The 14,816-nt window shown below is 40.0% G+C and overlaps 3 protein-coding genes and 1 pseudogene across 3 annotated transcripts in view; all 4 read right to left on the bottom strand.

Annotated features, from left to right (window-relative positions):
* Positions 1–2,139, bottom strand: part of LOC111646610 (protocadherin beta-15-like) — a 3,262-nt gene extending 1,123 nt beyond the window's left edge. The window contains exon 1 of the mRNA XM_023396138.2: positions 3–2,139. Within this exon, the coding sequence (XP_023251906.2) occupies positions 3–1,979 (1,977 nt within the window). The 5' untranslated portion in view covers positions 1,980–2,139. The remainder of the gene's footprint in view (positions 1–2) is intronic.
* A 753-nt stretch (positions 2,140–2,892) lies between these two features.
* LOC111646612 (protocadherin alpha-C2 pseudogene) lies at positions 2,893–5,639 on the bottom strand (annotated as a pseudogene).
* A 677-nt stretch (positions 5,640–6,316) lies between these two features.
* On the bottom strand, positions 6,317–8,895 carry pcdh2a1 (protocadherin 2 alpha 1). Its single transcript, XM_023396043.2, has one exon. The coding sequence runs from the start codon at positions 8,816–8,818 to the stop codon at positions 6,377–6,379; it is 2,442 nt and encodes an 813-aa protein (XP_023251811.1). The 5' UTR covers positions 8,819–8,895; the 3' UTR covers positions 6,317–6,376.
* A 5,740-nt stretch (positions 8,896–14,635) lies between these two features.
* The window catches only part of LOC111646669 (protocadherin-10), a 6,391-nt gene continuing 6,210 nt past the window's right edge, over positions 14,636–14,816 (bottom strand). Inside the window, exon 5 of the mRNA XM_087171031.1 lies at positions 14,636–14,762. Within this exon, the coding sequence (XP_087027157.1) occupies positions 14,636–14,762 (127 nt within the window). The remainder of the gene's footprint in view (positions 14,763–14,816) is intronic.

Raw genomic sequence — 14,816 nt, forward strand, 5'->3', positions numbered from 1 at the left:
TCCCCGTTGTCCTTGGCAACAACAACCAGTCTCTGATGGCGCGGATCTCTGTAACTGAACATCCTCATAGTCCGGATCTCTCCGTTGTATTGATCCAGACTGAACAAGGTGGCGTCAGTCACTTGTAGAAACTGGTAGGTAATCCGAGAGTTGTGCACTGAGTCGGTGTCTAAAGCTATCACCTTGGCAACCAGAGAGCCTTTATCTGTGGATCTGGGGATCTTTTCCTCCACCACAGAGCCGTGGGCTCGCCACGGAGAGACAATAACCGGAGCGTTGTCGTTCTGGTCCACAATAATGATGTGAACAGTCACGTTACTGCTGAGTGGAGGAGAGCCAGAGTCTCTGGCCTCAATGTGGAAAAGAAACTCCTTCTCGATCTCATAGTCAAAAGTTTTTAGTGCGTAAAGATTACCGTTCTCTGGATTGATGGAGAACAGCATGGACATGGAGGTGTTGGCTATCTCCTTCTCTAGGATGAAATAAACTAGATACTGGTTTTCATGGAGGTCAGGGTCAAAGGCAGTGAGTGAACTGAGCAAGGCCCCAGGTGCATTATTCTCCATTACACGTATAGTAGAAAATGACTGAGGGAACTGTGGAACATTGTCATTAATATCCAGAAGTTCTAAAGTCATAGTTTCATTGTCAGATAAAGGAGGAGAACCTCTGTCTGTAACAGTGAAAGTGATGTCATATTCTGGAACCTTCTCACGGTCTAATGGCTCTGAAACTACTAATTCATAATAGTTATCAGAGGATTCTCTCAGTTTGAAAGGCATATTATCTGGAATATGAAGATCAACCACTCCATTGTCACCTGAGTCTTTATCACTCACACTAACTACAGCTATCACTGTGTCTAATTCTATGTTTTCATTGACTGGACTCTGAAATGATTTAATAGATATTTCTGGATGGTTGTCGTTCATGTCTTCAACCAGAATCTTTATGGTACATTGTCCTGATAAACTATTGGCTCCATGGTCAGTGGATATAACTTCCATATCATAAATCCGGAAATCCTCATAGTTTAACATTCCCTTGACAGTAATTTCACCAGTGGAAGGATTGAGATTAAACGTCTCTTGTGTTTTCTCTGATGTATATAAACTGTATGAGTATGTTATCTCAGAATTTGACCCCTCATCTAAGTCTTTTGCTTTGAGGTGAATAACAAGACTTCCAATAGGAGAATTTTCCATTATTTTTATATTGTAACTCAATGTGTCAAATGCAGGAGCGTTGTCATTAGTATCCAAAACATGAACAACAATGCTAACAGTCCCAGAACGAGAAGGTGTGCCTCCATCTACAGCTGTGAGTATTAAATTATGAACAGCCTGATGCTCCCTGTCTAAAGCCTGTGTTAAGATTAGTTCAGCAAACTTCGATCCATCTCTTCCTGTCTGAACTTCAATATTAAAATGTTCACTTTCACTCAGATGGTACGTTTTAACTGAATTGCTTCCGACATCAGGATCAACTGCATTACTCAGAGAGAATCTCTCTCCTTTTTGCGTCGCTTCAGATATGTCTAAGTGTATGGCGTCTCTACGAAACTGTGGGGCGTTGTCGTTCATATCCAGAATTTCTACTTCTATGTTAAAAATTCTTAATGGATTTTCTAGTATTACCTCCAACTTGAGATAGCATGACGCTGAAGACTTTGTAGGGCAAAGATATTCCCTGTCAATTTTCTCAACGATATACAGTTCACCAGTCTCTTTGTTCACATCCAGATATTTTTTATTTGCAATGATGTCAAGACGCATCTTCCTCTGATTCAGTGTTTTAACTTCCATGCTGAGATCAGTAGCAAGATTTGCAACAACTGATCCTTCTTTCATTTCCTCGGGTATTGAATAATGAGTCACTGAGGTCGATATGTCATGAACGAAACAAAAAAGAACAACGAGGAGCAGCACGTACCTTTTACGGGACTCCATTGTTACAAAGGACTGCATTGTTGTGTGCATGTTTACTCCAGTTCAGTTTTTATAATACCGGTTAGCATTAATATTCCATTTTACTGTAAATGTCCTGATCCCAAAGTTTTTTACCATTTTACAATCCCGGGGATATTTCAGCGTTAAAATGCACGAGACCGTTTTCGGAGCGGAGTATCAGCACCACGAAGCTGTCCGGTTGATTAACGATCTGCCGCAGTGTCAACACTCACCGTCATGGCTTTCATGGGCTGGCATTTTACTAACAAACAGCGCCACCTTGTAGGACTTACAAGAGTCCTCTATTTGCATTTAATATGATTAGTTTAAAATTTTGTTTATTTTTATCAACATGAGTTAAAATTGAGTATTGCAGAAAAGAAAAATCTGGTTCATTCACAATCTTTGTAATCTTAAATGATTAAGTGTAATCACTTTAAAATGACAACAATACAAAATTAATTATGAGCTATTATTGATAAAACATAAATATAAAAATAAATATTTAGACCGGATTACTTCCTGCAGAGTGGAAGCTGCTGAGTCACTACTTTATGTCAGTCCTGTGCCTCTTATATAGGAATATTAAGATTAACTACTCCATTATTGACTGACTCATTATCACTGACACTAACCACAGCTATCACGGTGTGTAATTCTATTTTTTCATTGACTGGACTCTTAATATATTTAATAGATATTTTTGGGTGATTTTCATTCATGACTGACATTCATCGTTCTCGGATCGGAGTTTCATCGCCACGGAGCTGTTCGGTTGATTCATGATATGCCTCAATGTGAACGACAGACTGTCATGGCGTTGATGGGCTGGCATTTTACTAACCAATAGCGACACCCTTTGTGTTTTGCAAGACTATTTTAGCTGCGTTTATCATAATGAGCTCAAAATGTCTTGTTTTGTTATCAATGTGATTTTAAATAATCATTGCTGATGAGAAATGATATTTATGACACTCTTTTTGAGCTTACCTGATAGAGCTTTATTACTTTAAAATTTCTATAACATATGCCCAAAACAAATTATGACTAAATATTGATAAAAACATAAATATTCAAACAAATATACGCATTTGATTCCTACCTGCAGAGTGGAAGCTGCTGAGTCACTAGTGTCTGTCACTCCTGTGCCTCTTGGTATACTGGACACGATGTATCTGGAGCCCTTTGGCACAGGCTGTCTGACCACCAGCTTTCCTTTCCTGGTCTCTGCTAGAAACAGACTGTACCAGTAGGCATCGTTGGAGACCAGAGTGGAATCTGCGATGGTTGAGTTCCTCTCACTGATCACGCTGTTCCTGCAGGGAGGAGCTGCTTTGCTGGGTTTGGGTTTCTGGCACTTGAGCACGATGGTGACCAATATGGTGATGAGCAGGAGAAATGACACCGAGCCCAGACCGATCACCAAGTACAGGTTGAGGTCTGAGAAGATGTCATACTCTAGAGGCACCTCAGTCATGTCAGAGTAGGCCTTAACAGCAGTCTCCACTGTGGACAGCTTGATGGTGACTGTAGCAGAGAGAGCCGGCTCCCCGTTGTCCTTGGCAACAACAACCAGTCTCTGGTGGCGTGGATCTCTGTAACTGAACATCCTCATAGTCCGGATCTCTCCGTTGTATTGATCCAGACTGAACAAGGTGGCGTCAGTCACTTGTAGAAACTGGTAGGTAATCCGAGAGTTGTGCACCGAGTCTGTGTCTAAGGCTATCACCTTGGCAACCAGAGAGCCTTTATCGGTGGATCTGGGGATCTTTTCCTCCACCACTGAGCCGTGCGCGCGCCACGGAGAGACAATAACTGGAGCGTTGTCATTCTGGTCCACAATAATGATGTGAACAATCACGTTACTGCTGAGTGGAGGAGAGCCAGAGTCTCTGGCCTCAATGTGGAAAAGAAACTCCTTCTCGATCTCATAGTCAAACGTTTTTAGTGCGTAAAGATTACCGTTTTCTGGATTGATGGAGAACAGCATGGACATGGAGGTGTTGGCTATCTCTTTCTCTAGGATGAAATAAACTAGATACTGGTTTTCATGGAGGTCAGGGTCAAAGGCAGTGAGTGAACTGAGCAGGGCCCCAGGTGCGTTATTCTCCATTACACGTATAGTAGAAAATGACTGAGGGAACTGTGGAACATTGTCATTAACATCTAGCAGCTCTAAAGTCATAGTTTCATTGTCAGATAAAGGAGGAGAACCTCTGTCTGTAACAGTGAAAGTGATGTCATATTCTGGAACCTTCTCACGGTCTAACGGCTCTGACACCACTAATTCATAATAGTTATCAGATGATTCTCTCAGTTTGAAAGGCATATTATCTGGAATATGAAGATCAACCACTCCATTGTCACCTGAGTCTTTATCACTCACACTAACTACAGCTATCACTGTGTCTAATTCTATGTTTTCATTGACTGGACTCTGAAATGATTTAATAGATATTTCTGGGTGATTGTCATTCATGTCCTCCACAAAAATTTTCAGTTTACATTGTCCTGACAAAGCATTGGCTCCTTTATCAGTTGCAATAACTTCCATATCATAAATCCTGACATCTTCATAATTTAACACTCCTTTTACAGTAATCTCACCTGTACTTGGGTTTAAATTAAACGTCTCTTGGGTTTTCTCCGACGTATACAAACTATATGAGTATATTAAATCGGAATTAGACCCTTCATCCATATCAGTTGCATTGAGGTGAATAACAAGACTTCCAGTGGGAGAATTTTCCATTATAGTGATGTTGTGGCTGTCTTCATCAAATGTAGGGGCGTTGTCATTTGTGTCCAAAACATGAACTATAATGCTGGCAGTACCAGAACGAGATGGCATACCGCCATCTACTGCTGTAAGTATTAAATAATGAACAGCCTGCTGCTCTCGGTCTAATTTTTTTTTCAGGATCAAGTCAGCAAATTTAGATCCATCTCTTCCCGTTTGAATCTCGGTTGTGAAATAATCACTTTCACTCAAGCGGTATGTTTTTACAGAGTTTGAACCAACGTCTTGGTCAACTGCATTGCTTACAGAAAAACGCTCACCAGGTTGTGTAGCTTCTGAAATATCTAAATCTATGGTGTCTCTTCTAAAGTGAGGTGCGTTGTCGTTTATGTCCAGTATCTCTAATTCGATGTAAAATATTCGTTTGGGGTTTTCAATTATTGCTTCCATTTTCAGATAACAGGATGTCTTTGCGGGACAAAGAGATTCTCTGTCAATTCGTTCAACAATGTACAGCTCTCCCGTTTCTTTGTTCACGTCCAGATATTTCCTATTGGCAATTATCTCAATGCGCATTTTCCGTTCGACTAACGTCTTCACATCTAGTCCCAAATCTCCAACTAAATTTGCAACGACAGAGCCTTCTTCGAGTTCCTCGGGGACAGAATAGTGTGTTACGGCTGAAGTGGAATTCAAGGTGGCAAGAAAAAGAAGAACTGCCGGCACGTACCTTTTCCAATGTTGAGAACAGATAAAACCTTCCATTGTCATCTTGGATCTCTGTTTTATTCACTGTAGTTTAAACCCTTCCGCGTATGATTTAAGAACGCTAAGAAACTCCAGTCAAATTCCCAAAAGAAATGTGTGTACAGACACTGAAAAATCCTTAAAATCCAAATTGATTCAGCACCAGGAGCTGTTCATTTGTGCCTTCTCCGTTTCATTTAATGGATGACTGTCATGGCGAACATGTCACAAAAGAAGCCTATACGTGGTTGGGGAACAGCGACGCCGGGTGAAAGAATCAGACCCTGTCAGCAACGCTGATACATGCAAATTTAAATTACTGTTCTGTGCCAGAAATCATCCTCTGTCATGATATATGCTTTAAATCCGTATTAATCGTCTTGGTCAGTTTGCAGGTTGGAAAGTTTTAGTATTTTTATTCAACTATTTTGTTCTCTTTTATGTGGGTTGTTTTATTTTTTAACATGATTCTAATCAAATTTTGGTCTTCGGTATGATGTTGTTTTTTATATTTGTTTGTTTGATTTTTGTTTGTTTCTGGAGTTGGATCCCCTGTCTTCTTTAATACTATAGTACAGAATGAGAAAAAACACAGAGTACTGAATTGTAAAGGAAGAAAATTGCAAATTCTAGTTATTGGGAGTTTATCACTCTAAAAAATGTATTAATGCATAATAGTTTCCAGTACTATTGGGAATTAAATGTCAGGACACAGATTTTACTGGTAAAAGTTAAACATCGATCTCTGTTGCATGAAAGAGAAGAAATAAGATTAGGGGTGTCTTAAATATGTATTTATATGTTCAAAGTTACAATACTAATAAGCAAAAACTTTAAAAGAAAATTTGCACATTACATAATCATATATTAAGATTTAAAACATGTCCGACAATAAAAGGAAAATCGCTTCAAAGGTATTATAGCTGGTGAAAGTGCTGGATCAAGAAATCAGTCTCACCTGCAGAGTGGAAGCTGCTGAGTCACTAGTGTCTGTCACTCCTGTGCCTCTTGGTATACTGGACACGATGTATCTGGAGCCCTTTGGCACAGGCTGTCTGACCACCAGCTTTCCTTTCCTGGTCTCTGCTAGAAACAGACTGTACCAGTAGGCGTCGTTGGACACCAGAGTGGAATCTGCGATGGTGGAGTTCCTCTCACTGATCACACTGTTCCTGCAGGGAGGAGCTGCTTTGCTGGGTTTGGGTTTCTGGCACTTGAGCACGATGGTGACCAATATGGTGATGAGCAGGAGAAATGACACTGAGCCCAGACCGATCACCAAGTACAGGTTGAGGTCTGAGAAGATGTCATATTCTAGAGGCACCTCAGTCATGTCAGAGTAGGCCTTAACAACAGTCTCCACTGTGGACAGCTTGATGGTGACTGTAGCAGAGAGAGCAGGCTCCCCGTTGTCCTTGGCAACAATAATCAGTCTCTGGTGGCGTGGATCTCTGTAACTGAACATCCTCATAGTCCGTATCTCTCCGTTGTATTGGTCCAGACTGAACAAGGTGGCGTCAGTCACTTGTAGAAACTGGTAGGTAATCCGAGAGTTGTGCACCGAGTCTGTGTCTAAGGCTATCACCTTGGCAACCAGAGAGCCTTTATCGGTGGATCTGGGGATCTTTTCCTCCACCACTGAGCCGTGTGCTCGCCACGGAGAGACAATAACTGGAGCGTTGTCGTTCTGGTCCACAATAATGATGTGAACAGTCACGTTACTGCTGAGTGGAGGAGAGCCGGAGTCTCTGGCCTCAATGTGGAAAAGAAACTCCTTCTCAATCTCATAGTCAAAAGTTTTTAGTGCGTAAAGATTACCGTTCTCTGGATTGATGGAGAACAGCATGGACATGGAGGTGTTGGCTATCTCCTTCTCTAGGATGAAATAAACTAGATACTGGTTTTCATGGAGGTCAGGGTCAAAGGCAGTGAGTGAACTGAGCAGGGCCCCAGGTGCGTTATTCTCCATTACACGAATAGTATAAAATGACTGAGGGAACTGTGGCGCATTGTCATTGACATCCATCAGATGCACGGTTATTGTTTCATTGTCAGATAAAGGTGGAGTTCCTGCATCTGTCACTATTAATATGATGTCATATTCAGGTACTTTTTCACGATCCAAGGGCTCAGACACTATGAGTTTATAATGCATTGGTCTTTCGGATGACTTGTTAAGAATAAAGGGCATGGGCTGATGTATAGATAAGCTCACTTTACCATTGTCACCAGTGTCTCTGTCACTTACTCCTACCAGAGCAATGACACTCCCTACTGGGATGTTCTCATCCACTGTGCTTTTAACAGACTGTATGATGATATCTGGATAATTGTCATTCATATCAGTCACGTGGACGACTACTTTACACTGTCCCAGTAAGGGTTGCTTCCCTTTGTCTCTTGCCTCAATGTGCATCTCATAAAATTTCATATCTTCATAGTCAATAGTACCCTTCACAGTTATCTCTCCTGTGTTAGAATTCAATGCAAAGACATCTTGTGTTTTTTCAGACGTGTAAAGTGTGAACGAATACACAATCTCTGAATTCACACCCTCGTCAGGATCTGTAGCGTTAAGCTTCATTACTAAGGTTCCGGTGGGGGAATTTTCTGTCATGTTAATTGTGTAATTCTGCTTGTCAAACCGAGGGGGATTGTCGTTTGTATCCTGTACTCGGACAATAATATTGGCAGTGCCGGAGCGCACAGGGACACCGCCGTCCACAGCAGTCAGTATTAAATTATGAACGGCATTCTCCTCTCTGTCTAAAGACTTGGTGAGCACCAAATCCACATATTGAGTTCCATCACTGCCCGTCTGAATTTCGATGGTGAAATGTTCACTGACACTGAGTTTGTATGTTTTTATTGTATTTATGCCAACGTCTGGATCCACAGCATTAGGCAGGGAGAATCTCTCTCCCGGTGTTGCCGACTCTGAAACGTCCAGCTCTACTCTGTCTCGTCGAAAGTGTGGAGCGTTATCATTTATGTCCGTTATTCCAAGCTCAATGTTGAAGATACGTAAGGGGCTCTCTATGATAACATCAAGCTTTAGAAAACAGGATGTAGGTTTCGCCGGACAAAGATATTCCCTGTCCACCTTTTCCACAATATAGAGCTCCCCTGTCTTTTTGTTAAAATCTAGATATTTTTTGTTAGTGAAAATATCAAGTTTTACCTCTCGTTGCGCCAAACCTGCAGGCTCAAGTCCCAAATCCGCAGCAAGATTAGCGACAACAGAGCCCCTTTCCATCTCCTCGGCTATGGAATACCGTGTCACAGACAAAGCACTGGGCCATGCTGCACACAAGACAAAGACAGTGGTCCAAAAATCCATTCTTTTATCTGCGGGAAAAAATAATCCAGATTCTAAAAACATTTTTTGTTTTTCTTTATTTTAAAGATCTTGCAAAATGTTTAGGGTCCTGTTGTCAATTTAAAAATACATCGCATATCTTCCAGAAAGCTGTTCCTACACCCTTTACAAATGGGTGTGTCATGACTTCAATGAGAGAGATGCATTATGCTTTAGTGGTCAACAGTGACACCATGTGACAAACTGCACATAGAGCAGGAACTGTTGGCCATGAGCTGGCTAAAATATGGTTTCACAGCACAGTAATATATAACTTGATTCACCTGTGTACTTTTGAATTTTCTGCTTGAGGGAAACTTTTACAGTGTTCTCTCATTAACAGGTTCATCTGAGATGCATGGTAAAACTGATCCTTGTCATCAAAAGACCCTGTGTTTCCTGATCACAATGCATTTTTCATAAGCTCACTACACTGTCATGTGTCTTAGTGAATTGTAATTAGATTAGTCTCACAAAAACTCCAACATTCCAAAGTATCCAAATGGTTAAAATATTAGGAACTTGAAAGACATACAGTACATTTCTGTGAAACATCATGTCTGTCTGTCATTACATTACAGCTCCTCTCTTTGACATAATTTTAGATGATCTAGTGAGCTTCCATTTTCCTTGCTCCATGTGTTTTTACATGTGCCAGCTGGTGCTTCAAGGTCAGCAGGCTACTACCTCTTCTGAACTGGCAAACTGCTTGTATCTTACAAAATGCTTCCGGTGTCACAGTTGTAGTCACAAGTAATGGAGATACAAAGGAAAATAGTTTTAGGAAGGACTTCAGTTTGTTAAACTCACTACCTGCTCATCCCATTTTCAGCTACAGTGTGCTACCATTTAACTTGTCATTCAGATCTTTTAATTCAGTGGCTTGTTACTAGAAAAAAGAGCTTATTCATAGGGTTTGTTTTCCCTCAAACAAACAACCCTCTCAACACCTATTTCAGCAACAGGGCCCCTCACACATTTCTCTCTGTAATGTGTGGGGTGATGATGTAGTCAACGCTTTGCAGTGGCAAAACTAAAAGGAACATCTATAATATATTACAGTCTAATAACATACAATCTACAGTATCAAACACCGCTGCTGAACTTAATCAACACCTGTTCGACACACTCTCAAACAGCTTCACAAAGAAACCACAATCTATCTCTAATTTGAACCAAGCACAAGTGCCTTACATAGTGATTGCTTTTTCAAACAAGTTGGATACCCCTGTCTAATCAGAAATGAGTAGAAATGATCAACATTTTCATTTAAATGTTGAACAATAATAGTAATGGAAAAAATATTAATCCTGCTTGTGGAGACTTTTCATACAAGCTTTTTGTACATGCCTTTACCTGAATCTCTTGCTTGATGTTGTTTTGGGGGAAGGAGATCTATTGCATTTTAAGTCACTACTTTTCACTGTTTCATTGCATTCTTCTCATTTGGGATTTTCTCTGCTGCTGAGTATGCACTTTTGTGTGAAACAGAGGAGCCAAAGGAAATTAAAAGTTGGCTAATGGCTTCTGGCCGGTTGCTGCTTTTATTCCACCTGGAGCCAACAGAAGCTAGGAGAAAAAAAAGAACATGTTGTTAAGTTACAAAATGGATAATGGAATTGAAATAAAGCATTAGAGTTCAAAGCCTAGATTGTGACACAAATAGGAAAATGTATTTCTAAAAATGACTATATAAGTCATTGTTCTATTGATTCATTTTCAGACTACTTTTGCGTATACATCAACGTTTACACCCCGCTGTGGCCTTCAAAGTGAAGAAGTCAAAAATCAGTAATCTTAGCTTTCAAATGCAGACCAGCATATACACTCTAGATTCAGGGTGAAAAGGGTTGTGTACAGAATGCACCTGTTAGATTAAATCCCCTCTGCTACAGGGGATTGTCTGAAATGTAGCGGAGTATGTGCAAAGTACTATAAAACCACCAAAATTATCAGACTTGTGCTTAACTGTAGTACTTTAAAATAGGCCTACACTTAGTTGTTTAGTTACCATCAGTGACTGTATGTCTATGTTTTAAAATCCCCCATGAGCCAGCCATGCAGGGTTGCTGTATGGTTCTGATTTTAACCATGCTGTGTTCATATGATTCATCCCAGGGATCCACAGATCACTTTATTATTCACAAACATTACCACTGATGAGAGATGAGGGTAATAGCAACACTCCACTTACATGTGTTTGTGATTATGGCCTGGATGTTTTGCTATACCCTGCATGCTTTTAGTTTCAGTTACAGCATTGCAAGTTGTCTCATCTCGACATAGCCAGGTTTAAGACAGTTCCGCTCCTGCTTGTTATCTTTCATATTAGCTTTTGTTTCTTGTTTTTGCCAAGGGGTAACTATATTACTAGTCACAGTCATGTTTGCAGTTTTGGTCTCCATACTGAAGGTCTCATGCAATCAGACTCCTGGTTAATTTACTGCAACAAGTGACACGTGAAAGTTGTTGTTCATTACACTGTGAGCCAGGAAACATTTGGGATAATACACTAAGTTTAATACAAACAAAGCACAACTTTGTAGTTTTTAATGTTCCAACAACATTTCAGGAAACTTCCAAGGGACAGTATTATCAGTTAAGAGCACCAAATTCTACTTTATCACCAATGAAAAACTCTTCAACTACATCCAGGGTTGTAATTACCTTCCAATGTCACGTGGTGGCAACAAAGTAGCAGGTTTTGCAATAGTGGCCCAGCTAAAATAATCAGTTACACTGTTTAACACTGTTAGCTAACAGCATCTGGGAGTCTGGTTCTAATGTTTTTAGAGCCAATTAAACATTCTCTTTACAAACAGCTGTGTTATGTTTCTGATCCAAATACTCGTGTTCATCTTGAACACAAACATTTAGGGTAACACATATAGCTTGCTAAGATACAGTAGAGTATGTCAGGCATAAAGAGGAAAAAAATGCATGTAAACGACTAATACCCCGCCCCTACTCACATTTAAACACACAAGCACACCCATATCAAGAATAAAACAGTGTATCTAGTCTGTATTTGCACACCATATCTTGATATGCATGTGCACAATATACAGTAAATTTGTCTGAATATTTCTAGATGTGTCCGTTCTTTTTTGATATAGAAAAGTGGGATCAGAAACAGCCTTCATTTGATTATTAATCTTACTAATGATATGCTATTTTCTGTTGTTGTAGTCTTTGTGTATCTGTCTCAAAAAAGAAAAGAGAGAGAAGAGAAATAAATTAGTTCCTCTGCTCCTCCTGCCTCCCCTCTCAGTTGTTTTCTTTTTTCTTTCTACACATGCATTCAGCCGATCTCCCTTTTTTGTCTGACACAGTTTTAATTTACACCATTTTATTCTCCCAGCCCCACACTCCCTGATTTTACTATATAAAATGAATCTCCTCTTGTAACCCTCTTTGTTTGCTGTGGAATGATTCTTACTCAATGCTGCCCTCTGCTGGAGAAACATCAGTGTTAAAAGATGGTGCGAATGCTCATCATGGGTAATTTATTGTCTGGGTAGATGAATCAGTGAACACAGTTCCAGTATCCAGTATTTGAAGGTGGTAAATATCTTTGACCATATTTATCTACAGTTTCTCGTGCTGGTATGTAAATGTGTCACAAGTATGTTGCTTGTGGGATTCCATATGTCAGGAGTGATGAGCACCAAGCTGTAGTGGAATGTAACTAAGTATATTTACTCAAATTGTTGTATAGTGCTGTTGTTGCTGTAAGTATTTCCATTTAACAACACGCTATTCTTCTAATCCAGTACATTACATTTCAAGGTGAAATACAGTACATTTTACTTCACTACGATTATTTGACAGCCATATTTAGGATACTTAATTTGCAGCTCAAGATGATACATAAAAAACACCAGTTTCTAAAATGTGATACATTTTATAGAGAAGCCAAAGAAGCCAAATAAGAACCACAATTCAATTGTTTCTTGAACATCAATGCATCAGTAATCCAACCAACAGCGTTGTTGTTGGTTTATTTGTTTTTGTCATTGGTTTATTTGTTTTTGTCATTGGTTTATTTGTTTTTTATATTAACATTGTGCCTCCAAAGCATAAAACCCAGCATACTCCACCATTGTTCATTGTCATTGTTCAAGTGTCAAATGTGCGCCCTCTGGTGGACAGCTGACGAAATTACTGCTGGCTAGGAAAGAACCTCTGGTCAAACAAATTTCAGCACCATGGCGATGGACAGCTCCCAGTGCGAGTGACCAACATAGTTAAAGGACGTGAAGTGACACAACTTCCTCTGTGATGAGTGTCATATTCCTGAAATTGAAGAGACTGTGATATTTTAGACTTCACAATTTTGCCAATCACAGCATCATAATTCCACTCCTGTTTAACCAACTGCTATGTTTAAAAGAAAATAAAAAATTAGTATGAGGCCATTTGGTTTGGTCTCCAGCTGTAGACATATACATGCATTTGATGTTCCTGAATAGGTTTTGTGAATATAGTGATTTATTTTTCTGTTAAGTTTTTCTTCTCTCAGAGTTCGAGGAAAAATATCACACGTCTGTTTTAGGTATAGAGCTCCATCCCTCACTCATCTGAAAGTACGCCAAGCTGACCTAAATACAGCTGCCCCTTCAGCTGTCCCTATGGATCACCTCACCGCAGAGAAGGTTAGCCTGTTCCCCTCCATGCTCTCTGTGGACACCCGTTTCCTTATTAACCGAATTATTTTAAATCTGAACCATGGAACGACCTAATTACCCTGTTCATTTCTGGCCAGTGGCCAGCTCTCATCTGTTGATGGTAGGAGCTAATTCCCTGCGAAGTAAGCTGTAAAAGGGCACAGGGAGAAAAGCCACAGGCCTCCAAGCTCACATCCAGGTGTGTCATTTGGAGCTGAGCCCCCCTTCCCCTTGACGTTTGTATTCGTGTTGGTGGTCTTAATTAAGGTGATATTTCGAGAAAGGAGGTCCTGTTTGTTCAGTTAATGAACCCCACTATTCTCTGCGGGCAAATGGAAATGCAAGCACTCCAATTAGCATATGTTTGCATTTTACTATGTTTATTCCTCACTGTGGAAAACAGCTTACCAAGGCGAAAAGCTTTCCACCCTATAAGAGTGGCTGTGGAACTTTTTCACCCCAAAATAATTGACTCCAGCTAATTAAACATAGATTTCGGAAACTTACATCTAAATGCTTTGTGCATGTAGATGGACAGTATCTGTGTCTGAGTGCGTGAGCAGGGATAGACCTTGAGTTTTATGAATTACAGCAGCCCGCATATGTATATGTTAGAGACATAAGAAAGACCATGTGAAAAAAATACTTTATTTTCATAAATGTATACAGTACATGTGTGGGGGAAATCCCCCGTCTTTACAGTTGTCTGCGTCATGTTGCAGCTTGCATATACATTATCATACTGTTTGTCATATTCACGCAAGCTCTGTTAGCAAACAAACATACAAAAAGAAAAACCTAAAAATATAAATTCATAAGGATGTGCAAAATTATTGTCCACTAATGCTTTTCAAAACATTTTGGATGTAACTGCTGCGCCAGTTTGATTGTCTAAATAATAATAATAATAATAATATAATGATGATGATGATAATAGGCAGACACATACAATGACCATGTTCAGTGGCTTGTCACATAAATAGTCACCACCCTTCAGCCTTTTAGGCAAAATTGATTGTTCATTCATTAGTTCCTCTTACTCAGTGAATTGCTCATCATCTGTATCTTTCACACCACCTGTAAGTCATATATATGTTCATTAATTTATGTACTTAATGGTCTCCTCCTCTGTATTCATGTGTTTTCATCATCCATTCAGAGAGTCATTTAAAAGTCAGTCATTGTACAGGTCATTATTTATAATCGCTGCCTCTCCCTGGGGGGACATCTGAAGACGTCGCTTCTTGCCAAAGGTGGAGAAGGAATTGTGGACGTCCAGCTCACTTCGCTGTGCAGCGGGCCTTAGGGTGCAAAAGCCCGACGGTGTCCCGGGGATGTAGACATTGTGGTGGTAG

This window comes from Seriola lalandi, unplaced genomic scaffold (genome assembly GCF_002814215.2).
Source record: "Seriola lalandi dorsalis isolate HSWRI2012SDOR001 ecotype SW California unplaced genomic scaffold, Sedor1 jcf7180002054973, whole genome shotgun sequence".
NCBI lineage: Eukaryota > Metazoa > Chordata > Actinopteri > Carangiformes > Carangidae > Seriola > Seriola lalandi.

Coding starts and splice junctions, on each gene's coding strand:
- pcdh2a1 (XM_023396043.2), bottom strand. CDS start 8,818: ATGTTTTTAGAATCTGGATTATTTTTTCCCGCAGATAAAAGAATGGAT.